The sequence below is a fragment of the Microplitis mediator genome, chromosome 4 (genome assembly GCF_029852145.1).
Source record: "Microplitis mediator isolate UGA2020A chromosome 4, iyMicMedi2.1, whole genome shotgun sequence".
NCBI classification, from domain to species: domain Eukaryota; kingdom Metazoa; phylum Arthropoda; class Insecta; order Hymenoptera; family Braconidae; genus Microplitis; species Microplitis mediator.
Window position 1 is genome coordinate 7245562 of NC_079972.1, and position 27730 is coordinate 7273291.

Below are 27730 nucleotides of genomic sequence, written 5' to 3' on the forward strand. Positions count from 1 at the left end.
ATCTGTATGATCCTAAAATTAACCGATACTTTTAACAATTTTTGGAATTTTTTTTAGCATCAAAATTTAGTTTGAAAAAAATTTGCACTCGCGAAAACTAAAAAAATTATAAATAAATTTTTTCTAAATTTCCCTTTTTATAATTACACCGGCACACAAAAAAAATAAGTTCTCTGTACTTTTGACGGCACCGATTTATTCCCATGTATTTTGACCGGCTGAATCCGAATCCGAGGTCCGTTTAACCCGTACACCCTCAGATTTTTAGAAAACTTTAAAAAACCTCAAAAATACACAAAAATCGACCGTTTTTTTAATTTATAAATTTTTTTAACCCTAACTAAGCATGATTTTTATGTATTTCGGTCCTCCACATACTAACCTGAAGTTTATTTAAAACATTAGCCATTTAAAGTCTGAGTAAATTCCAAAAAACCCCAAAAAATTGCAAAAAAACAAAAAAATTCTTACACGGAAAGAAAAACATGGGAATTTTTCCAATTTTACTTAGGCGAAATTCCCTTGTTGACATGGCAAATTTTACTTTATCAACATGGGAAATTTTACTAGGGAAAAATGGGAATATAACCATATTTTATAGGAATTTTACCAATATATTATAGGAATATCTTCCATGTTGCTATTGGAAAAATTTCCATGTAGACATGGAAAAATTCCTCTGTTAACATTGCTAAAATTCCTTAATTGACATGGGTATTTTTACTATGTCAACATAGGAATTTTTCCCATGTTTCCGGAGTAATTTTTTCTATATTGACATGGGAATTTTCCCCATGTTGACAAGGAAAAAATTCCGTTGTTAACATAGTAAATATTCCCATGGAAACATAGTATAAATATCCATGTTGGCATGGGAAAAATTGCTATGTTGCATGGAAAAAATCTACAAGAAGCTAAAATCACTAAAATACCAAATATTTTGGTCATTTGTATCATTTAGGCTTTAAAGCGATAAAATAGGGATGTGTGAAGGTTTTTAGATTTACGAAAATAGAATTTCAAAGTTTCCGAAAAAATTTTGTGTAATTTAAATAAAATTTTTTTGTAGCACCTACGAATGAACAAATGTTTTTATAAATTCGATTAATATAAACGAGTACGTAAAAATCAATTAGGGGAGCCTGGGGCACGAAGGCCTCCTTAAGCCGGTTTTTTCTTTTTGTGGCTTTTAACCATCAAATTCATGTATTTTTCGTCTATTTCGGAAGAATCAATTAAAATTTTGTAAAAAATCGTAAAGAAATTTTTTTTTTCTGGGGCACGAAGGTCCCCCCCCCTCCCCCCAAAAAAAATTATAAGAAATAATTTTTTTTTTAATTTTCCGTCAAGTTATGACCTCTATAATGATTTCATCATATTTTAGGCCAATATGTGATATGTGGGGTAAAATAGACCACTAAAAAAAAAAATTGTAACGAAAAAATTAACTTGACGGAAAAAAAAAAATTTTTTCGTCACAATTTTTTTTTTCGAGTGGTCCATTTTGCCCCACATATTACATATTGACCTGAAATATAATAAAAACATTGTAGAGGTCATAACTTGACGGAAAACGAAAAAAAAAATTTTTACCTAATTTTTGAGGGGGGCCTTCGTACCCCAGGGGGACCTTTGTGCCCCAGGCTCCCCTACATCGTGTTTCCGACAGTATATAATCATCAATTCAATTGAATTATTTTGATTTACTTCATAAATTACGTTAAAAAAACATCAGTTTACAAATATTTCTCTTTTATATACATGGGAATTTCTACTTTGTTAACATGGGAATTTTTCCCATCTTAACATGGGAAATTTTCCCATGTTGACATTGAAGAATTTCCCATGGCATTAGAGGAATTCCAACAATGTTAATATAGGAATTTTTCAATGTTGATATGGGAATTTTTCCCATCTAAACATGGTAAAAATTCCCATGTTACATTGGAATTGTTCCTATATTACATAGTTATTTTTCCAATGTTGACATAGGAAAATTTACCTTGTCAATATAGGAATAATTCCAATGTAACAAAGCAAAATTTACCATGTGACATTGTTACAATTCACATGTTGACATGGTAAAATTTACAATGCCAACAAAGGCATTTTCCCCAAGTAAAATTGGGAAAATTCCCATTTTTTTCTTTCCGTGTAGTATTGTGATGAAAAAAATTTTATAGGGCTAAATAAATAATTATTTTCATGTATCCTTATCTGTCACATATAATTCTCGAACATCCATGGCTCAGACATCTCTAAAATTTTAAATAAATGGCAAAAATTCCCAAAAAATCGAAAAAAATAAAATTTGGTATAACAAAAATCAATTTTTAAATCAAAATAAATAAAAGAAATCATATTGTTCAATCTGTTTTAGGAAATACGAAAAGTGAGAATTACGTAAATTTAGTTGAAGAGTTGATATACAACTATGATACTTTGGGTTACTTAATGAATTCCAAATTGCACTATTTACATTCTCACCTTTCACACTTTCCTGAAAATCTTGGTGACTATAGTAAAGAGCAAGGTGAAAGATTCCATCAGGACATCAGTGTAATGGAAAAACGTTATCAAGGTAAGTGGGATGTCAATATGATGGCAGATCACTGTTGGACACTACAGAGAGATCTACCCGAAGAAATGAGGAAACGAAAGAGAAACCCTTTATGTAGGACATTTGAGGACAAAAGGGTTAGATATAAGCGGAGAACGAATTAATATTGAAATAACGTTTCTATAAAGATTTTTTGAAGCATATTAAAATTTTTTTATGTTTTAGGCCAAAATATTTTTTATATATATATCACAGATCGAACAATATGATTTCTTTTATTTATTTCGATTTAAAAATTGATTTTTGTTATACCAAATTTTATTTTTTTCGATTTTTTGGGAATTTTTGCCATTTATTTGAAATTTTAGAGATGTCTGAGCCATGGATGTTCAAGAATTATATGTGACAGATAAACATACATGAAAATAATTATTTATTTAGCCCTATAAAATTTTTTTCATCACAATACTAAGAATTTTTTTGCTTTTTTGCAATTTTTTGGGGTTTTTTGGGATTTACTCAGACTTTAAATGGCTAATGTTTTAAATAAACTTCAGGTTAGTATGTGGAGGACTGAAATACATAAAAATCATGCTTAGTTAGGGTTAAAAAAATTTATAAATTTAAAAAACGTTCGATTTTTGTGATTTTTTGAGGTTTTTTAAAGTTTTCTAAAAATCTGAGGGTGTACGGGTTAAACGGACCTCGGATTCAGATTCAGCGGGTCAAAATACATGGGAATAAATCGGTCCCGTCAAAAGTACAGAGAACTTATTTTTTTTTGTGTGCCGGTGTTATTTATCATGGTGGCCACATGCCTGGAAAATCTGGAAATGTGAGGGAACTATAAATATACTGCACGGAAAAAAAATTCGACGATAAATTCCAATATTACTATCGTAATCCTGGACTGTACTTTTATTATCTGTAACGTTCAAATATATGATACGAAAATTTACAGTTTTTAAAAGATTTTTTACTATTCACTATCGTAATTTCATTAAGAGTTTGTTGTAATCAATTCAATAAGAAATATTACAATGTTACTATCGTAAATAGTAAAAGGATGAAAAATAAGATTTAATTATACTGTTTATTCTTTTATTCTTCTACTGCCTCTATGTTTTTACAAAACAAGCCGCAAAAATTACGATAGTTGGATTGTAAATTTTCTGAAATGGTATATGCCATCCGAAGCGTTTACGTATGAAAAACAAGTGTTGTCACAACACCATGATGTGATGCTTGTGTGAGTGTATATTGTAACAGGGTAAAATAGATTCCAATGACTATTTATTAAGATCTAAATTTGGATTTGTCCACGGTCGATAACGGGTCCTAATTATAACCCGGTTTAGTAAATTAAGTGATTCGACATGTCACCGGGTGTCGTTAATCAGTGAGACCCGAACATCCGTCCCTCTCTTTGACTAATTAATTTAGTAGGGATGAGTTTTCCGGGGGTAAATCAAAGAGACCCGAATCGAAGAGTTGTAAGGGAGTGAAATGCCAAAAATCGAGAGAGTGAGTCGGACGACCGAAGGCGATGGACGCCAAGTGAAGACAAGAGTTAGTGAACGACTAAAGTGATCAGACACATTGTAATACAAGGTTATCTATCATATTACGAACGAAATAATAAAATTGTGACAGAAGGAATTACGAGGACAAATAAAGCCGGACAACGGAAAACCTGAAAACTCAACTAACACCAGAGAGATTGGTAGCAGCCCGAAGCAAATCATCACCTAAAAATTCCAAGGACTGCTGAAATAAAATTTGGAGGTAAATCATAATTAATTCAGGCCTCTGATTAATTTTGTTAATCTGGCAAATTAATTATAATATATTATTTAATATCTTTCCGTTGATCTCGCGTAAAGAAACGGATAGTTCAGGCTCTCCAGCCGTTCAATCTCGTGTTCTCGAAAGTTCCGTCGCGTCATTTGTCGTTAATATCTGGTCTAAACTCTGTAATAATTATTCAAGGCTCCACAGCCAGAATAAAATAAAATTATCGCATAAATAATCCGGTCATTAAAACTATTAATTTATTAATTTATTCCAGGCTCTCCAGCCGTTATAAATTAATTTATTAATTGATCTTAAGATTAATACAGGCTGGAATTTATTCCGTCGGCCGCATTAATTCTAAGATTCGTTAATTCAATCGATTTACTCTATCAACGTCAATAAAATCGGGAACCGTGTGACGCCAATTCACCGGCCTAAAATTCTAGTCAACCCGAAATCAAATTCTAGTCATTACGTGATTATTAAATTGATTTTAAGTTAATTAAAATATCTAAAAACTAAATAAAAGATACTAGAGTTTGAGTTAATTAAATTGTGAGTAAAATTGAGAAAACGGATTATTTTGAAAGTGAAATAAATTTAATTGTGAAAATTATCAGTGAAACATTTAGGAATTGAAAGTAATAAATGAATAAGAATTGTGGCAAATTAATTAGAAAAATTTAATCAGAGAAAATAATGAGTGGAAATTTATAAGTGGCAAAAATAAATTAATTGATTGGAAATATAGTAAATTATAGTATGAGAGAATTTTGAGTATTGGAAATTATGAATTGTAAAAATTTAAATGGGAAAAGTTATTGGGTATTGTTAAAATTAGAGTCAATTAATTTGTAGAGTCAAGTTAGAGTAAAGAAACTGTGTCTGTGATGTAAGTCCGGTGGACAAAGATTAAGTTAGGTTTAGGATATGTCCGGTGGACACTAGGAAATAAGAATATGCGGGTTAACGTCCTGTGGACGGTTTTTTAAATTTAGTAGAATTTAAGGAAAATAAGGTTTAACGTCCGGTGGACGGTTTTTTAAAGAGAGAGTGTGTGTATGTTACGTCCGGGAGACGCTTAAAATACGTGTGTGTGTGGGAATGTGGAAACGTCCAGGGGACGCGTTTAGTTTGTCATAAGTTTAGTTTGTCATAAGCATAGTTTGTCATAAGATTATTAATTGTCATTAAGGAAAAATAAATAATAAGCAAGGTGCTTAAGGTTATTAAAATTAAAAGTAAAGTTTAAATAAATTTATTTCAGCCTGTTCACTATTCCTCTCCTCTCTCACAAAATATAAAATTTACGAACGACCCTGAGCATATAAAATAAATACAGTTAACATCCGGTTCTGGAAGGCCGAGTCCATCTTCCAGTGGCGCCCTAATATTCGACCATAATACTTAAGTGCGACCAGACTTGGCAAGCTAATCACTCTGTCACAATATATGTATACACTAATGGAAAAAATTAAAGGATCAAAAAAAAATTCCAAATTTTTGAGCGATTTTCAACAGGCCCTAACTTTGAGAGAAATGGTCGTAAAAGAAATAAAATAAAAAAAGAAATTGTATCTCCAAGTGTCGACTTTTTGGATTAGAACTTTAAAATTTTTTAGCGTCAGCAGTTTTTGAGTAATCTTAGAAAAACCAGCGACAAAAAAATTTTCAAATTTTTTTAATTTTTGGTCTCCGGGCGTGGAAAAAATTATTTTTGCTTAACCACTATAAGGGTCGGATACCTACATTATTCAGCTTTAATTTCTTTTTTTATGGACCTTGATACGTCCACTTCTCGCCGAGATATCGGTCTTCAAATGGAAAAGGATCCTTTTGTCTTTGATTATCGATGTCTCAGAAACCAATGATCGCACAGAAAGTTAATGGTGGGTTTTAAAAACTTGAATAAATTCCCTTCAACGATTAGCCATTGCTTTTTCGAAAAAAAAAAAATTTTTTCCTATCGTCACATGAATTTAAAAATGCCACAAAAAAGGGCTTTTTGTGGTTTTTTGGAAAATTAAGCGCTGAAACAAAAATATTGTGGAAATCGATAATGTTGACTGTGCATTTTACAGTTCAATGTGTCCACAAAAACCCTGCAGAGAGCCAGATTAATCCAACTAGCCGTTTTTTTGTTTCACGCGATCAAATTTTTGAAAAAATTAAAGGATCACGTTTTTTGCTCTGAAAAGCCCATAATCTTTAACAAGATGAAAACAAACATTTTTTCTGAGCTTTGTCCACAATTTTATTGCAGACAGTGCTTCAATTTCGAAAAAAGAAAAAACTTTTTTTTCGAAAAAAAATTTTCAAAAAAAAAATTTTTTCAAAAAATTTTTTTTTTGGAATAACTTCAGGAAATTTACAAAACCAACACCCAATAATTTTCAACACGTTTACGTCACTGCATTTCGTGATTTTACTGATCTCTCAGTCATTAAATTAAAAAAAAAATTTTTTTTTTTAAGTTTTTGTTTCGAAAAAAAAGTTTTTTTTTTTTTGGAAATTTAAGCACTGTCTGCAATAAAATTGTGGACAAAGCTCAGAAAAAAGTTAAAATAATTAATAATAAATTGTATATATACCAAAAAAATATATTTGAAAAAGTATTAAATAAATGTTTTATTATTACTACTTCAACATATTTTATTTTTATTTCGAGATTGTATTTTCCTTCTCAATTCAACTGTTAAAAAAAAAAAAATTCCAAATGATAAATTTTTTTTTTATTAATTATAAGTTCTACTTTCTTAAGAAAATCTATTTTACTCCATTGACTTATAATTATTATTTTATATTTAAAGAAATTCTACATTACCGACTCATTCATTTTACGATAGTTGTATTAGAATTTATGTTAACACAACTTGTATAATTTACTCTATAGTATCTGATTTTTTCTTTCTGGTAGTAGTATAAATTATAAAATAAAAAGAAAGGTGATTTAAGTTAACGACAACCCTGCTTTGACATTTGACGACAGTAGAGCACTACCTCTCTGCTTCGCGCTCGAGGTGTGCAATTACGATAGTCTATTGTAAAAATTATTATTGAAAACTTATAGTCCAGCGTTACAATACTATATAATGAAAATTACGATAGTTAAATCGTAAAAAATCCGTGAATTTTTTTTCCGTGTGGAAAAGTCAGAGAAATGTCCGGGAATTTTGTCACAAAGCTGGAAAAATTTTCACTATTTTTTTTTTTTTTTTATTGAAAAAATCCGATAATTTTTTTTTTCTGTCAAAACTGTTCAAAAAATATTGACAATTGACTTGGAAAAAGCATTCGACATGGCATGGACACATAGAATAATATGTATGCTATGGAGGTTAGAGCTCAGAGGGCACACTCTATTCTTTGTGTTCAACTTCTTAACTGGTCGCTCAATTCAGGTGCGTGTTAATGGAGTGCTATCAGTAACTGAATTGACAGAAAACGGTTTTCCTCAAGGAGCAGTCTTAAGTTTCACGCTATTCCTCATAGCGATAAATGAGCTACTCTACATTCTACCTAAACCAATTAGAGTAAGGGGTTTCGCAGATGATACAACGTTAACATGCCCTGGAAAAATAGGTAAAATTGTAAAAATTATTCAAGATGGCCTGGAAAAGTTAATGGATTACGGTAAAAAAGTAGGCTTTAAAACCTGCATCTAGAAGCGAATATATGATCTGCTCTAAAAAGCACATGAATGCAGACACTAAACTTTTTCTTGATAATATTGAAATTAAAAGGAAAAATGAAATAAAAATGTTAGGACTTATTTTTGATGCTAAACTCTCATGGAAAACACACATAAATAATCTTATTTGTTAATGCAAACGTAAAATAAATAGGATGAAGGCCCTATTATATTCAAAAAATTGGGGAGCCAATAAAGATATACATCCGGTACCACCATGGGAGGACCTTAATTTTACTATGGACCTTCACATGTTAGAAGAAACTGATGGTAAGGATAATACTCCAACTATTATCTATAAAAACTTATTCTGTGAGTTACAAGATAAGTATAAATACTATAACCACATATATACTGATGGGTATATGCTGGAAGGAAATAAAGGCTGTGCAGTTGGTTGGAATGACCGTGAATTGCTATACAAACTACCTGATGCTTTTACGATTTTCTCCAGTGAAGCTTTCGACTTAGATAAAGCCATTGATATAATAATTGAAAATAATCTAGCTAAAACTGTAATCTTCACCGACTCCGAATCAACGTTAGAAGCATTAAAAAATAGAATGAACAAAAATACTAGAATCCATAACCTACTACGTAAAATCTAGATGATAGGGGAACAAGTCAGTGACATAGTACTAGCCTGGATCCCCTCTCATCAGGGCCTTGCAAGAAATGAGAGAGTCGATAAAGCAGCGAAAAAGGCAACATCAGAAGATTCTCACCATTCAACCGAACCGATTACAATTGGTGAATATAAAAATTTAGTAATTCAGTACATATGGAACACGTGGGACAATATATAGGAACAAAAAACCTCTGATCTACACTGTGTGAGGCAAAATGTGTGGTAAACAACACTTAAAGCTTGCAATCAAAAACTGCAATGTGTCCTCACAAGACTCAGAATCGACCACTCATCTTCAACTCGTTCTCATGTAACAGGGTAAAATAGATTCCAATGGCTATTTATTAAGATCTAAATTTGGATTTGTCCACGGTCGATAACGGGCCCTAATTATAATTCGGTTTATTAAATTGAGTGATTCGACATGTCACCGGGTGTCGCTAATCAGTGAGACCCGAACACCCGTCCCTCTCTTTGACTAATTAATTTAGTAGGGATGAGTTTTCCGGGGGTAAATCAAAGAGACCCAAATCGAAGAGTTATAAGGAAGTGAAATGCCAAAAATCGAGAGAGTGAGTCGGACGACCGAAGGCGATGGACGCCTAAGTGAAGACAAGAGTTAGTGAACGACAAAAGTGATCAAACACATTGTAATACAAGGTTATCTATCATATTACGAACGAAATAATAAAATTGTGACAGAAGGAATTACGAGGACAAATAAAGCCGGACAACGGAAAACCTGAAAACTCAACTAACACCAGAGAGATTGGTAGCAGCCCGAAGCAAATCATCACCTAAAAATTCCAAGGACTGCTGAAATAAAATTTGGAGGTAAATCATAATTAATTCAGGCCTCTGATTAATTTTGTTAATCTGGCAAATTAATTATAATATATTATTTAATATCTTTCCGTTGATCTCGCGTAAAGAAACGGATAGTTCAGGCTCTCCAGCCGGTCAATCTCGTGTTCTCGAAAGTTCCGTCGCGTCATTTGTCGTTAATATCTGGTCTAAACTCTGTAATAATTATTCAAGGCTCCACAGCCAGAATAAAATAAAATTATCGCATAAATAATCCGGTCATTAAAACTATTAATTTATTAATTTATTCCAGGCTCTCCAGCCGTTATAAATTAATTTATTAATTGATCTTAAGATTAATACAGGCTGGAATTTATTCCGTCGGCCGCATTAATTCTAAGATTCGTTAATTCAATCGATTTACTCTATCAACGTCAATAAAATCGGGAACCGTGTGACGCCAATTCACCGGCCTAAAATTCTAGTCAACCCGAAATCAAATTCTAGTCATTACGTGATTATTAAATTAATTTTAAGTTAATTAAAATATCTAAAAACTAAATAAAAGATACTAGAGTTTGGATAAATTAAATTGTGAGTGAAATTGAGAAAACGGATTATTTTGAAAGTGAAATAAATTTAATTGTGAAAATTGTCAGTGAAACATTTAGGAATTGAAAGTAATAAATGAATAAGAATTGTGGCAAATTAATTAGAAAAAGTTAATCAGTCAAAATAATGAGTGGAAATTTATAAGTGGCAAAAATTAATTAATTTATAAATTACATTAAACAAAATTAAATTAATTGATTGGAAATATAGTAAATTATAGTATGAGAGAATTTTGAGTATTGGAAATTATGAATTGTAAAAATTTAAATGGGAAAAGTTATTGGGTATTGTTAAAATTAGAGTCAATTAATTTGTAGAGTCAAGTTAGAGTAAAGAAACTGTGTCTGTGATGTAAGTCCGGTGGACAAAGATTAAGTTAGGTTTAGGATATGTCCGGTGGACACTAGGAAATAAGAATATGCGGGTTAACGTCCTGTGGACGGTTTTTTAAAATTAGTAGAATTTAAGGAAAATAAGGTTTAACGTCCGGTGGACGGTTTTTTATAAAAGTGTATTAAGGTTCAAGGTTTAACGTCCGGTGGACATGTTAAGATTAGATTAGTTATACATCCAGGGGACGATATTTAGTTTTGTCATAAGGAAAACGTCCAGGGGACGAGATTTAGTTTGTCATAAGCATTTAGTTTGTCATAAGGTTATTAATTGTTATTAAGGAAAAATAAATAATAAGCAAGGTGCTTAATTAATAAGAAATTGGAATTAAAGCATTTAATAAATTTATTTCAGCCTGTTCACCATTCCTCTCCTCTCTCACAAAATTATAAAATTTACGAACGACCCTGAGCATATAAAATAAATACAATTAACATCCGGTTCTGGAAGGCCGAGTCCATCTTCCAGTGGCGCCCTAATATTCGACCATAATACTTAGGTGCGACCAGACTTGGCAAGCTAATCACTCTGTCATACTCACATATTCTATAAATCACCGCCAAATAACTGTACGTGTGGAAAATATTTATCGATCAAACACATACTTATGGAATGTAAGGACACGGAACAGAAGAGGAAAAACTTGCCAAAGGACATCAAGAAATGCCTGAGTAATCCCATATATACTTCAACAGTGTTTGATTTTCTTCAATCTCAAAAATCTGTGGCCACCATGATTATATAAAGCAAATTAACACATTGTTAAGTATCGGCTAATCTCGAGATTATTTATGTGTCATTACTATTCTTATAAAAATTATTAATACACTGAGAGAAAAGTGCATGGTTGTGGTAGCTAGAAAGGGATGAGTATGAAAAAATAGTAATCTTAACCAATATTTATAGTTTCTTGTACTATATCATAGTGTCCGGACCTATTTGAAAGTAGTAGTATCAACTAAGCATTACTAACATTTTTTGTTTTGTTATGGTAACTATTTTACATCATTTCTCAGAACTTATACTTCAGCAGTAATAATAACAATACTTTTTAAGTTCACCCCTACAAATAAAGAATGTACTAGTGACTGTTTTAGTTTTATCATCCAATAGTTCCTGTAACTACTTTTAATAGTCAACGCAACTACTCTGATGATGTAGTCACCGTATTTCACTACGCATAAATAGTTTCTCCAACAGTAGTTGGTATTAATAGGTAGATCGATTGAACTGTGATACGTTACTTTAATTAACATTAAAATGGTAATTAATAAAACAATTATTAAATTATTCGCCTAATATATTAACGATTGTCGAAAGTTTGAGGACAAATTCGTAATTAAGAAAACTAAGATAAAATTATTATATTGCAATATACAGGATTCAGCGATTAAAATTTTTACTTATTGAAAGGAAAATTTCTGTATTTTTGGACCGCTTCAAGTTTGCCTGGGTGAAATAGTAATCTTATTTGAAAAATAACAAATATTATTAGATTTTATTCTCCGTGTTGCATATGTCGTATCCAACTTAATTATTTACATTAGAATATTGTCACTTGTAAAAGTTATAAAAAAAAAATTATCATGTACAAAATAAACTGTATTTTATTAACACCAAACTATTTTAAAAACATTTTCAGGATATAATTGTCAATATTTTTTAAATAATTATATAATATATCTATGTCAAAAAGGTGGCAAAAAGGATTAAAAATATTTCCTCGAAAGTATTGCCAAAAAATAAATTTAAAAAAATTAGTTACAAACATTCTAAAATTTATTTTTTTTTAAACTATTTAAAATTTTTTTTTTAGAAATATTTCTAAGAAACATTTTTAAAAACTTTTTTTACGAATATTGACATACTTTAAAAATATTCTCGTTCGGAAATATTTGTAAAATATTTTAAAACAGTCGAACTGTAATTTTTCAACTGGTTCCTTAGCGTAGCGGTATTGTCGTCGGTCTCTCTCGCGTTTGGTTTGTTAGGTGTTAGGTTCGAATCCTCCGTAGGGTAGTGGCGAGAATCTAATTCTCAGAGAAAAGAGCGAGCATGCAGATATGATATTAATATGTTAATGCAGTAATAACAGTAATTACCCTAATACTTCACTTGAATTGAGAATAAAAAAAAAAAAAAATTAATTTTTTGAATTTATCATTGTTGAAATAATTGAAGGTGCTAAACTAATGTAGTAGCTAAAACTATCCTATAATAAAATTTAGATGAAATATATGTGAAGCCAAACTATTCGTAACGTGATTGATCGAAAGCAAAAAAATATATGCAAACGACACAAAAATACACAGTAAAATAAATATATGAAAAACGGCACGCGCGCGCTTGCGCGCGAAACATGTACGCTAGTAAATTCTCAATAGTGGTTATTATATTTATATTGTGATGATAATTATATCAAATTAGGCTTGCTAACTATAGAAGTATGATTGTCATAACAATTTTCTTCTGGAAGTGCTGAATAAGAAACTGTTAAATTTACTACTAAATAGTCACCTTAAATATACTTTTCTGTAACTGTCAACTAATATCATAGCAGTTGACGAAACTGCAGTTAATAGTGGAGGACTCATTCAACTATGTTTTTTATAGTTCAAAAAAGCATTTTTTTCTCTCAGTGTTTTGATAGAAAATTTTTTGTCAAGATTAATTCTGATTAATTAAGTAAAAATTCTTTTCATTAAAAAGTTTTTGAAATTTGATAAATATTTAATTTAATTTAATGTAAAATAAATAAAAAATATACAGTAAGACCTCGTTATAAGACTACGCGTTATACGACTCTTCCACTCAATTTGTTAAAATTCGCTCGGAACGTTACCTCACTAACAACTCAATAAAAGTTTTGCGCCGAAACCTCGCTATAAGACTAACGACCGGTACGACTAACATCGAGATAAAATGTACATATGTAAAGATTGTAGATTACATAATGTATTTTCATAAAGAATACTTTGAATTTCGTGGTATCACAGAATTACTTAACAGAAAAGAACGAAAAAATTCTGTTTATTTATGATTATATATAAAATAAATTTACTGTATAATAGAGTAGCGTTGAACCGAATACATAAATAAAACGCAAAACGGCGATAGTCTTATAGCGAGGTTTGAACACAACGCTGTTAAGCACAATAGTGGGGGATCTGAATTCTAAGAATTTTTTCCCCTACAGCCCCGAGCTAGTCTTATAACTCGGTCCTACTGTAATTATTTTCTAATAATAATATGTATGAAATATTTATTGGGTACTTGGCAAACACTGCATGAAATTTAACACGGCGGCGCGGCGCTCATCGTGTGTGTGACGAAGGGTTAAAAAAAATTTTATAATTAAATTAAAATTAAGTATAATTTTTTCAACATTAAAAAAAATATTAAACAGAAGTTATAGATATTTAAACATATTTCAAGTAAATTGGTTGTTGCCAAATATTTTATTTGTTTAAGTTTTTAAATAAATAGTTTTCTCGTTTGTAAATCATGCGAAATATTATAATAAATAAATAATTTAAATTAATATTAAAATATTTTAATTAAATTACCTGGATTTTGTACTATTGGCGCTGCAGGAGTTACAAAAGCAGGAGTTGGTTCACCAGTACCTGGACCAGTGTTTGACACACTGGCACAATCCACTTCATCTTGTTTTCCATCTAATCTACAAAACATATTTAACGTTTTGAATTAAATAAAGTATTAAATTAAATTATTTGATGCATATATACATTAATTTTATATACCTGTGTTGCTTCAACAATGTACAATCACCACCTTCATCGGGATCAAGGTCATAAATATAAAGATATCCGTCTGCATTAGCTACCAACAGCCTTAATACTTTTTCTATCCTAAAAAAAAAAATGGGAGTTAGTCATTATATCAAGTATACTTATTTTATAAAATTTATAATGAAAACTTGATACATACGTTGTAATGGCACAGACGTTTTTTAATCCTTGAAAAGGAAGATGAACACTCGCAAAAGCACGACCTTGATTAAATACATCAGTTACTTGCGATGGTAAATAATTGGCTGATGCACAGACGGCTTTTGTTAAGTAACCCATCCACCCCTGTGCTTCATCAGGGGCTTGTTTCGGACTAAAATAAATTATTTAACATAATTAATAAGAGAACAAAAAAAAAAAACTTGAATAATATTAATAATAAATGATGACAAAATTACTAACGGTTCTTTTGATTCTTCTAGTTTGAATATGTGTACAGTTTCAGTATTACTAGAGCAACATAAAAACATTGAATCCATACTAAATGCCAAACTACTTATTGATACACATCTTTTTACACCACGACGAAATTCAAAAAGTTTTGCACCATCATGAACCTTTTAGATATAATAATAAATATTTTACTATTAAGAACCCTTGAGCGATAAATAGAAAATACATAAAGCGAGGAAATTTTGCTTAGTGAATTTTTAAAACTAATCGATTTATATAGAACAAAGCTTTTATAAAAAAATATTATTCATTTTTTTTGCCACCAAATAAAGTCTTAACTTAAATATTTGTACAGAAAATACAGTCCAATATTTTTATGAGACTCTTCCTTCAATTTGTTTAAATTTTTCTGGGACGCTCCTTCGACCAATCGCCTCATTAACATTTTGCGCCTAGTCCTCTTTATAAGATTAACTTGAAGTATTTAATAAAAGTAGAAAATAAAAAAAAAGGCCATTCGGCATCCAAAATGGAAGTAGATTTCTTACGATAATTGTTCCACTTTTAATAAGTATATATAATTTAATAATCACCCATCAAAAATTTTCAAAGATATTAACAATAGCATTATCACCATAACACATAAGTCAATTATGTGACATTGAACCCTTATTAAAAGTCGAACAATCATCGTAAAACAAAAAAAAAAAAAGGAAAATATAGCTTTATCTGTCGGCTATCAAGTTCTTTTTACATAATAAGGATATATATACCCGTTAAAAAGTTATTTACGAAAAAAACCAAAAAAGTAGGATTTTTCGTTGCTTTTGGAATTTCAAATGTCCACCATTTCTAAACTAGTTAACCGATTTTGCTCATTTTCGAACTTAATCAAGCTAATCGTTCATAGAATAAGTGTGCCAAGTTTCATTAAGATCTGTTGAAAATTGTGGCCGCTATCGTCGCAACATGGTGCGTTATATTACATATATATATATATATATATATATATATATATATATATATATATATATATATATATATATATATATATTAGGGTGCTTTTATTTTTGCGACTTTTTTTTTTTTTTCGCTCTCATCCCGAAATTTTGTTGAAAATACCCCCAAAAAAATTCCCTGAGAGTTTGAGCCCTTAATATTAATATTAAGTACTCGACCGCAGCGTGTGAAGATTTCCCATTTAAAATACACGTAAACTTGGGTTTTTATTTTTTAAACTTCTATAACTCCGCGGCATTTTATGATATCATCTCGACCAAAGTCGCGATTTTCTCAGAATTAAATGCTCTACAAAAGTGCCCATGGTCGCGAAGTCGTAACTCGTACAGGTGGGGTAGTACGAACCGCTAAACTGAATTTTTTCATAGGATTCTTGTTTTTTCTCTCAACAACAAAACCTACAGAAAAAATGTGAATGATAATTTTATAGGAAATTCAATTCTCTACAAAAAAGGTCCTTAGCACCAAATCACTCAGATTGATATTTTCTGAGATATTAGTCAAATAAAAAATCAATATTTTCTAAGATTTGATTCGACATTTTATGGGAATTCAATGCTGCGTAAACTTCAATAATTAATATTTCAAAAAATATCAATCTAAGTGATTCGGTGCTAAGGACCTTTTTTGTAGGAAATTAAATTTCCTATTAAGTTGTTGTTTGCATTTTTTCTGTAGGTCTTGTTATTTATGAGATAATGAGAGAAAAAACGAGAATTCTATGAAAAAATTCAATTTAGCGGTTCGTAGTACCCCACCTATATGAGTAACGACTTCGCAACAATGGGCACTTTTGTAGAGCATTTAATTCTGAGAAAATTGCGATTTTGGGTGAGATGATATTATAAAATGCCGCGGAGTTATATAAGTTTAAAAAATAAAAACCCAAGTTTACGTGTATTTTAAATGGGAAATCTTCACACGCTGTGGTCGAGTACTTAATATTAATATTAAGGGCTCAAACTCTCAGGGATTTTTTTTGGGGGTATTTCCAACAAAATTTCGGAATGGGAGCGAAAAAAAAAATAGTCGCAAAAATAAAAGCACCCTAATATATATATATATATATATATATATATATATATATATATACAAACTTTTAAACCAATGGTATTTTTGGAACCTACTCGATGAATTATGATAGATTATGGCAAAATTCTTTGAAAATTCCACCATGAGGACAAATGCAAAAGATAGATTTCTATGAAATCTACAAAAAAAAATCGGTCTGTCAGTTGACCCTGCGGGCCAGCCCCAAAACTTCCCGCTTTTTTTGGAGCCTCGAGGTTCTTGAGCTCGAAAACATTATTGTGAATACATTTTCGAGCTCTTCGAGCTCGAAAATACGTTTGTATGCTACTGTTTTCGAAAAAAAACGTTTTTTACCATTTTTTCTCCAACGATATCTCTCAAACGAATAAACCGATTGAGACGGTTGAGGTGGCAATCGACGCGTTTTATCAAGTTCTAAAGCTGATAAAATTTTGAAATTGATTTATCGAGTCGATTTTGAGATATTTCAGAAAAATTAAAAAATTTTTTTTTTTTTAATTCTTTCGACAATGGATTCTCTTGAACGAATGAACCGATTTTGATGGTTGAGGTGGCATTCGACACGGCTTATAAAGCTCTAGAGCCCAGTCCATTTTGGAATCAATCCATCGAGCACATTAAAAGTTTTCCAAAAAAAAAATTTTTGAAAAAATTTTATTTTTGGAATATCTCTGAACGAGCCCTACCGATCAAGCTCAATTTTTTTAAAGCTTCAAGGTATTGACAAGCCGCGTCGAATGACACGTTAAAGTTCAAAATCGGTTCATCCGTTCAAAAGATACAGGTATTTACATACGTACGTACGTGCATACATACATACATACACTCGGACATCATCTTGAAATTAGTCAAAATAGCTTCCTAGGACCTCAAAACGTCGACATCTGATGAAAATTCAATTTTCGTAAATCAGACCGAAACCAATAACGTCCCGAATTTTTGAAAATTTACAATTTTCTTAGCGGGAAGTTAAAAAAAATTAGTATCCAACCAAAAAGTAATGTGTAGCGAAAAAATTTTGAGGCGCACACATTAATAAAACCGTTATTCAAAATTTCTTTGAATTATATACAACAAATCTCTCTTTTACAGAACAAAACTTCGATAGTCTTGTAGGGAAATTCGGACACAAAACGCTGTCAAGCACGATAGTGGGAGAACCCGAACTAAAAATTTTTTTTCCTACCACCCCGACTTAGTCTAACAACGAGATTAAACTGTTTTTTTTTCATCAATTTTTGAGGTACAGTCTAGTCGCGTTATGAACCCGCTTACTGGGGTGTAGGGGAATATAATTATAAGAATCCCTTTATCCCCACTTTATCCGCACTTCCCCTAATTAACAAGCGTGTGAGTGTGTACATGATTATTTCCATAGTTATGGATGGGGAATGTCTTCAACAGAAATATGTCGACGGACTAATAACGCGACTCGACTGTATTATAACCGTCGTGAATTTTCGAAACGAACGTCATTGAAAAAAGAAAAAGAAACAATCATTTTACTTTGTTTCATACGTTATGCACGCACACATTTTTAAGTCAAAAAAATACCTAGCGGATTCCGAGCGGCTGAGGCAGCCGTTCGGCACGCACGTGGCTCGGGCGATCACCTAAGTTAAGTAGTATCGAGCATGGTCACTACTTGGCTGGGTGACCGTTTAGCCACACGTCATTTTCGAACGAAGGTCTCTAATCGTTAGGCGCGGGATGAAGATCCAGTGATCGGTAAAATGGGAATTTTATCGATCACAGGAGCTTCGCCCAAACCGAAACTGTACTGGCTAGGTTTTCTCTGTGGTTTTCCTACGCCACTACACCTCCATTACACAAGGGAGGTTGTAGGGCATCACCGTAATGATGCAGTACAGTATAAGCACAAATCGGGCCACAGCCGCACAATGAAAAGCAGGAAAAAGCAGTTGCGATTTAAAGGCAAAAAGTGTAAAAGGCCGTTACTACGGGTATATAATAGAAAACAATTAAAAAAAATCTGGGCGTCGGTTGGCCCTGCGGGCCAGCTCCAAAACTTCCCGCTGTTTTCGAGCTCAAGGAGCTTGAAAACAACACTGTGAATATATTTTCGAGCTCGAAAATGCTATTACATGCAATCATTTTTTTATGAGCTTTTCAAGATCTAACAAGTAACGTTTTATGCTAGAGTTGAAAAGTTAAGAATCAAAAATCATTAATGAAGAATCGGCTTTTAAATTTTTATTTTCGATTATGTTCTCTGAAGTATTGTATTGAGGCAGAAATCAATGTCAGTGATCAAAATCAAGATTTGAATGAGTTTTGACTTAGGTCAGAGCAATAATATATGGGATATCCGAGAAAAACATTAAAGACTGGGTTTTTTCAATTTTTTGCTGACAATACGTTTAAAACTAAAGAACAGGTTATATGACATTATCTGATGATCAAAAGAGACTATATTGAGAAAGAGTTGGTATGATTTCAGACACATTTTAGCACATTATATTTTGATTTATCCGGAAAAAATAACATAAACTGTTATTTTTTTAACTTTTCAGCGCCAATATCTTTTGAACTAATCAACCAATTTTGACGTTTGAGGTGGCGATCGGCACGTTTTATTGAGTTCTAGAGCTAATTAGATTTTGAAATTGATCGAATGAGTCACTTCAAAGATAATCGAAAAAAACCGTTTTTTATCATTTCTTCCGCCAACGATATCTCTCGAAAAAATTAACCGATTGAGATGGATGAGGTGGCATTCGACGCGGCTTATAAAGTTCTAGAGCTGATTAGATTTTTTGAAGTCGATCGTTCAAGTCGTTTCTGAGAAATCATTAAAAAACTAAAAAAAAAATTTTTTTTTTTCGTAAATCGCCAATATTTTTGAGTCTACTTGATCAAATGATCTGAAATTTTCAGGAAAGTTGAGGGCCAACAAGTTCTTTCGATTGCCACCTTAACCATCCAAATCGATTCATTAGTTGAAAAGTTACAAAGAGTTTACACACGCACGCACACACACACACACACACACACACACACACACACACACACACACACACACACACACATACATACATACATACATACATACATACATACATACATACATACATACATACATACATACATACATACATACATACATACATACATACATACATACACTCGGACATCATTCTGAAAATAGTCAGAATAGCTTCCTAGGACCTCAACACGTCGACATCTGATGAAATTTCAATTTTCGCAAATTGGGGTGAAAACAATAACTTCCCAATTTTTCGAAAATCGTCGATTTTCTTAGCGGGAAGTTAAAAAGGCCATTCGGCATCCGAAATGGAAGTAGATTTCTTACGATAATTGTTCCACTTTTAATAAGTATATATAATTTAATAATCACCCATCAAAAATTTTCAAAGATATTAACAATAGCATTATCACCATAACACATAAGTCAATTATGTGACATCGAACCTTTATTAAAAGTCGAACAATCATCGTAAAACAAAAAAAAAAAAAGGAAAATATAGCTTTATCTGTCGGCTATCAAGTTTTTTTTACATAATAAGGATATATATACCCGTTAAAAAGTTATTTACGAAAAAAACCAAAAATGTAGGATTTTTCGTTGCTTTTGGAATTTCAAATGTCCACCATTTCTAAACTAGTTAACCGATTTTGCTCATTTTCGAACTTAATCAAGCTAATCGTTCATAGAATAAGTGTGCCAAATTTCATTAAGATCCGTTAAAAAATGTAGCCGCTATCGTCGCAACATGGCGCGTTATATTACATGTATATACACTTATCCAAAAAATTAAAGGAACAAGAAAATTTTATAAATTTTTTGGTGATTTTTGGAAGGCTGTATTTTCGTGAAAAATGGTCGTATCGAAAAAACAAAAAAAGCAAATTGAAGCTTGAAATCTCTAGTTTCAAGATCTTTCAGCAAAATATTTTTTCGAGCCACGGTTTTTGCGGAATCATGAGAAAAAGGTCGAGACAAAATTTTTCTAAATTTTTTGGTTTTGTTTTTTAGGTCTACGGGACCGGGAAAAATTTTTTCTAAAAAACGAATTCATGACTCGTTTAGGAAATTTATTCAGCTACAATTTGCTTTTTTTTGTTTCTCTGTACGACAATTTGCCGCTGAGATATCAGCCTTCAAATGAAAAAGGATCCTTTTGTCTTTAATTATTGATATCTCAGCAAGTAATGGTCACACAGTAATTTAAAGGGCAGTTTAATAAACTTGAATAAATTCCCTACAAGCTCCATTTTCGATTTTTTCAAAAAAAAAATTTTTTTCATCCTTGATATCCATTTGAAAAACCCACAAAAAATGGCCATTTTCTGGTTTTTTAGTCAACTCATCGCTACTTTGCAAATATTGATAAAAAAAAATAATGTTGCCAGGTAATTTTACAGCTTAATGTACCCCAAAAAACCTTGGAAATTTTCAGATTGATCCATTGAACCGTTTGTCCGGTCCGATTGCTCAAAGTTTTACAAAACAATTAAAGGAACAAGTATTGTTCCTTAATTTAAGTAATTGTTAACAAAATGAAAAAATCAATTATTTTTGGATTTTCTTTCATTTTTGCGTTAGTTATTCAGTAAATGTAAGGTAAAGAGAAAAAAAAAAAATTTTTTCCGAAAAACAAAAAAAAAAAAACCCCCGAATAGAACGTAAAAAAAAAAAAATGTAAAAAAATTCTTGTTTGGTCTCGTTTGTTGGAAATTTTTTTTTTTTCTCTTTACCTTACATTTACTGAATAACTAACGCAAAAATGAAAGAAAATCCAAAAATAATTGATTTTTTCATTTTGTTAACAATTACTTAAATTAAGGAACAATACTTGTTCCTTTAATTGTTTTGTAAAACTTTGAGCAATCGGACCGGACAAACGGTTCAATGGATCAATCTGAAAATTTCCAAGGTTTTTTGGGGTACATTAAGCTGTAAAATTACCTGGCAACATTATTTTTTTTATCAATATTTGCAAAGTAGCGATGAGTTGACTAAAAAACCAGAAAATGGCCATTTTTTGTGGGTTTTTCAAATGGATATCAATGATGAAAAAAATTTTTTTTTTGAAAAAATCGAAAATGGAGCTTGTAGGGAATTTATTCAAGTTTATTAAACTGCCCTTTAAATTACTGTGTGACCATTACTTGCTGAGATATCAATAATTAAAGACAAAAGGATCCTTTTTCATTTGAAGGCTGATATCTCAGCGGCAAATTGTCGTACAGAGAAACAAAAAAAAGCAAATTGTAGCTGAATAAATTTCCTAAACGAGTCATGAATTCGTTTTTTAGAAAAAATTTTTCCCGGTCCCGTAGACCTAAAAAACAAAACCAAAAAATTTAGAAAAATTTTGTCTCGACCTTTTTCTCATGATTCCGCAAAAACCGTGGCTCGAAAAAATATTTTGCTGAAAGATCTTGAAACTAGAGATTTCAAGCTTCAATTTGCTTTTTTTGTTTTTTCGATACGACCATTTTTCACGAAAATACAGCCTTCCAAAAATCACCAAAAAATTTATAAAATTTTCTTGTTCCTTTAATTTTTTGGATAAGTGTATTAGGGTGCTTCATTTCAGAGCAACATTTTTTTTTCAAGTGCTTGTGGAAAAAATCATAGTTCAACACAAAAAAAAAATTTTCGCGCAAGAAAAAAAATTCTATGCCGATTACAGACCTAGCTCATCGAAAAATTCGATTTTCCCATTTAAATAACACGGGAAAAAGTTTTTTTCTAGCTTTAAGTATCGTTAACTTATTAAACAAATCAATAGATCGAATAGACTAATACATATTTTTGTAGGAAATTGAAGGCTCTACAAAAAAGGTCTCCTATCATTTTTCGATAAATCCATCTGGTCAAAAGTTATTAGAGCTCGAAGTAAAGTTGGAGATCTTTTTACTTTTTCGGCGAAACTATCAGTCTTATCACAAAATGTTGTGGAATCTTTTTTGTTGACAATTTTATTCTCTACAAATTACTATCAGTAAAATTTTTTCAAATGCCGCATTATTTTCTATTCATTTTCATTTTAATTTCAAGCTCTTAAAAAAGTGGTTCAGGTAGATTTCAAGAGCTCGACATTAAAATGGAAATAACTAGAAAACGATGCTGGATTTCAAAAAACTTTACTGATAATAATTAGTAGAGAATAAAATTGTCAACACAAAAGATCATATAACATTTTGTGATAAGTCTGATAGTTTCGCCGGAATAGTAAAAAGATCTCCAACTTTACTTCGAGCTCTAATAACTTTTGAACAGATGGGTTTATCGAAAAATGATAAGATACCTTTTTTGTAGAGCCTTCAATTTCCTACAAAAATAAGTATTAGTCTATTCGATCTATTGATTTGTTTAATGAGTTAACAATACTTAAAGCTAAAAAAAAACTTTTTCCCGTGTTATTTAAATGGGAAAATCGAATTTTTCGATGAGCTAGGTCTGTAACCGACATAGAATGTTTTTTCTTCCGCAAAAATTTTTGTGTTGAACTATGATTTTTCCCACAAGCACTTAAAAAAAAAAAATGTTGCTCTGAAATGAAGCACTCTAGTATATATCCAAGCCACAAAATTCCCCGCTCTTTAGAAGAACTAATAATATAAGAAATAGCAAATTTATTCAATACTCACATTAGTTCAATTTTTTTTTTTGGACTGAATGGTTTTAATTCAGACCGAATTCGTTCATTTCTTCGATAATATTATTATCAGTTACCCATTATTGTATCATAAATAACAGGATTTTTATAATTATTACATTCAATTTTTCTTTGTTCAATCTCGTTCACGGCTGTCATAATGCCTAAGATCTTTAATAATTAATCAAAAATACTTTCCATACGATTATTCTAGATCAGAAGACTTTATCTGCTAGTAAAAACAAAATTTTTTTTTATGTACGTTTTATTCTCTATAAATTTTTTAATTCTAAGAATTCGCTAAGCAAAACTTTCCCGCTTTTTTGCATTTTTATTTTTATCGCTAGAGGGTCCTTAAAATAAAATATAATTAATTAATTAATTTCTTTAAGTCTACCTGAAATACTCGAATCACAGTGCCCTTTTCCGACGCCGTAGCTACTTTAGTACCACTAGGACTAAAAGCTAGTGCTGCTAGTGGACTATCGTGAGCTGGAATCATTGTTTTGGCTTGCTAAAAATTTAATAAATTTATAAAAAAAAAAACATATAACCAAAAATTTCATAGACAATACAATAGTTCATTATTTTTACAAGATTAATGGCGTCGAATATTTGAACCTCGCCGATAGTATTTGAACCAGGATAGGCCAAGTAACAGTTCTCACTGTTTATTGAGAGAATACAAAGACCTGCAACATTAGGCGGAGTATCACGAATCGTATGCAATACTTTCATATCACGTATATTATGAATATACAAAGATTCCTCCAAGCAAACCACTAATCTCTGTAATAACAAACACATTTTGAACATTAAAAAATTATTTATATATGTACATAAATTGTTAAATTAAATAGTAAGAAATTTACTGCTCTATTAAGTTTTACGGCCAAAATTGTGTTTGAATAACTGTAGTTACATATTTCCGTTCCCTTTTTAAAATGGCAGACTTTAAGTTTTCTTGGGGAAGAATAAGTGACCACGGCAATAAGACTACTGCTGAATAGTCTTTCGACAATGCATATGTCGTCAGTGTCTAAAAAAACAATTTATAATAAATAATATTTATAAAGTTAAATAATATATTGTTTATTTATAAATACGTAATATATTTATGTTTTTTTAAAATACCATTTTCGTATATATTTTCTAAATAATCAACTGAATTGACTGAAAAAATTCTGTACCCAGCTTTTGATCCAACCGATAATGAACTGTAAAAAAAAAAGTAAATAAGTAAATATTTTATTAAAATTATATATCTACGTCATATTAATTTTTAAACATATTTTTTAACCTTTAATCTCAATAACAAGATTTTATTATCAAATCATTTGTCATGAGTAAATGACCCATCAACTTTGAAATTACCTCAAATATTATAATTGTTTTAAAACTCAATTGTAGTTAACAATAAAAAAAGTAGTTAATAAGAATAATTATAATTCAGTTACACTATTTAAATAATAATAAAATCTAAATTAAAAATACAAGCATTTAAAATGATAACGTTAGAATGGTATTGAGTTAACATCACGTCATACATAATAACGGATTTGGTGGACAAGGACTACCAGCAAGTGTGAGGCAATGCGTACTATATAACGTAAGAGTTATAATACAAGTGTAATGTGCTGATTGCCATGAGTATGGAGGGCAAAAAAATATTAGAAAGGGTGTCAATAAAATAAAAGTAACAGGTGACATTAAATACATATGTAAATGTAAATATAAATAAATAAATCTATTTATCAGGACATGTTACATTGACAATGGTTAATTATAAATGTTTATTATAACAATACATATTAATAATTAGTTATTAATACGCAATTAATTTGGTAAATGAGAGGTCGTGAATGACGCATAGAATAAAAACAATACATTAGACGACGTATTATGTACCAGTTGCGCGAGAGAAGACGCGCAAGAAGAACATGAGATGACGCCAAGCTTTTGTAATATACATAGAGAAAAAAAAAATAACATAGTTGCAATGTCATGAATAAAACCAAGATAAACATTTTTAATTACAATAATAATAACAAATAACATGAGTGATATTTTTTATTGAATTAAAATAAATTAAAAAGTTTCTTTAAATGCAAACAATAACAGAGAATTATTAGAATTAGATCATATCCATTTTTAGCAAGGTCAAATGACAATTGACGGTAAAAAAAAAAAAAAATACAAAGTAACAAAAATACTTACGTGCAGTCCTGATTAAAATTAACAAAGAAAGCACCACTCTGAGATTCGGCAGTTTGATTTGCGAGGTTCATGAGTCCAGATATACTGTATTTTAGTCCTTGCGTCAATACATCAACGTTGCGCACTAGACTTTGCATAAAAGTACTCACGTATTTTTATATTTATTCAATCTCACTTATTTAAAAAATATTTTTCTTTATAGTTATCATAAAAATAATAATTATTTATTATTATCACTGTTGATATTATTATTATTATTATTATTATTATTATTATTATTATTATTATTATTATAATTATTATTATTGGTGGCTATAAACCGCGTGTTGCTTTGTATATTTTTCTAGTCAATTATCTTGAGAGGGAACGTTTTCTATTCACTTTACTGACGGGAATGTTTTGCTATTAGTCCATATTGAACTAAACAGCTGACAACTGTGTACTGATGACTCCTTGGAATGGAACGGTGAAACCAAGAAACGTCAGACCAAATTCCGTGGTTCTGTTTCCATAGCAATTATAATTGTGTTGTTTTCTCTTAACACATAAAGAATATGGCCTTGTTATATATGGATATCTTTTTTATATTTTAATATAAAGATACAACAAAGAGAAAGAACACTCATTTATTCCCACTCACATTTATTTATCAATTTTTCATGTCTTACCAGCTGTTTTTCTCCTTCTCTTTTAGTTTCTTTGTTTTCTATCGAATTTTTTTTATTGGATTTTATATATATATATATATATATATATATATATATATATATATATATATATATATATATATATATACATAACAGCGTTAAGATGATACTGTTAGCGCCATCTGCATGTAATAAAATATTTATCGATAGAGCAAATAGAATTTAATTTTTTTTTTTTTTTTTTTTTTATAAGGTAAAAACCCCTGTACCCACTCACTTTTCATTGGAGTGAGACTGAATTACTCAATATAAATGGTTAAATAAAATGAAAAACCATATTTTGTTTATAGTTATTTTTTGTAGTTTTAAGTATTAGAATAAAATTTTAGTTTGACGAGTAATGTTGATATTTAATTATTATTAATTTTTTAAGCAAGGTTCCTTGATTGTACCCATAGTCGCTCACTAAAAGTTGTGAATTGTGATGTACCATTACTCGATCAACACATGGCCCTATAGTCGCTCAAAGACAATATCAATTAAACTATGATAAGTTTATTGATTGACAAATAATTTGAAATTATATTTCTTTATTCTTTCATAATATAAAATTTCATGAATTTTAAAAATATAATTAATAAGATATAGTTATCAAAATTCTTAAAAAATTTGACGTAACCTAAATTTAATCTAACGAATGAACGTCAAAGTAAAAAATGTCAGGCTGAGCGCGATTTTGAAAACACTCACTTATAGTTCGATTCGTAAAAGAATGATCTTTTTTCCCACCATTTTTGTACAATTAAGTTATTACTGCGCCTGCGCGTTAGTGCAAATTCATGGACTTCATCACATAGCCAAGCAGTGGGAAAAAAAGCTCATTCTTTTGCAGACTTCGCTATAATTGAAATTTATAATCTATTATAAAATAATTTAATACATTATATTTTAATACATTATATTTTAATACATTTAGATTCACAAATAATTATTTATCAATATTAATTTTTTTAGTTAAAATTTGTCTTTATAAAAATTATAAAAAACACATTAAACAGTTAAAGTGAGCGACTAATGGTACTGAACGGGTATAGGGGCTTTTACTATTAAACAATCTATTAGAGAAAAATTCTAATCTAATGTTAATGTCACGTTTATTTTTTAAATTATGAATTTTTTCGATAATAGGGTTAGAGACAAAATAAATCTTATGTTAAACTTAAAGAATGCTTTAGTAAACAATATAAGGTATGATTTATTTTTTTCTTATAAACCCGATGATAAAATAATTTATAAATAAATATTCGTCTAATATTTTATTTATTTGAATCGTTTATTTGAGAAACTCCATGTCATGTTTTTTACGAAATTGGGTTTTTTGCATTTTTGGGTTCTTTGGATGTCCCTCCATAGAAATCAATCAAAAGGCATCAAATCAGCGTTTAAAAAAAAATTA

The 27730-nt window shown here is 30.3% G+C and overlaps 1 protein-coding gene across 3 annotated transcripts in view; it reads right to left on the minus strand.

The window, feature by feature from the left end:
• Positions 1 to 26275, minus strand: part of LOC130667111 (WD repeat domain phosphoinositide-interacting protein 2) — a 43701-nt gene extending 17426 nt beyond the window's left edge. Inside the window, exons 1-9 of one of the 3 annotated variants that reach the window (XM_057468572.1) lie at positions 25628 to 26275; positions 24545 to 24627; positions 24283 to 24449; positions 24005 to 24199; positions 23808 to 23924; positions 14697 to 14851; positions 14434 to 14607; positions 14247 to 14354; positions 14049 to 14164 (exon numbers count right to left, since the gene is read on the minus strand). In XM_057468572.1, coding sequence (XP_057324555.1) covers positions 14049 to 14164; positions 14247 to 14354; positions 14434 to 14607; positions 14697 to 14851; positions 23808 to 23924; positions 24005 to 24199; positions 24283 to 24449; positions 24545 to 24627; positions 25628 to 25764 — 1252 coding nt within the window. In that variant the 5' untranslated portion in view covers positions 25765 to 26275. The remainder of the gene's footprint in view (positions 1 to 14048; positions 14165 to 14246; positions 14355 to 14433; positions 14608 to 14696; positions 14852 to 23807; positions 23925 to 24004; positions 24200 to 24282; positions 24450 to 24544; positions 24628 to 25627) is intronic. The other 2 variants (XM_057468573.1, XM_057468574.1) reach the window with 2 other exon arrangements.
• Positions 26276 to 27730: the final 1455 nt, after the last annotated feature.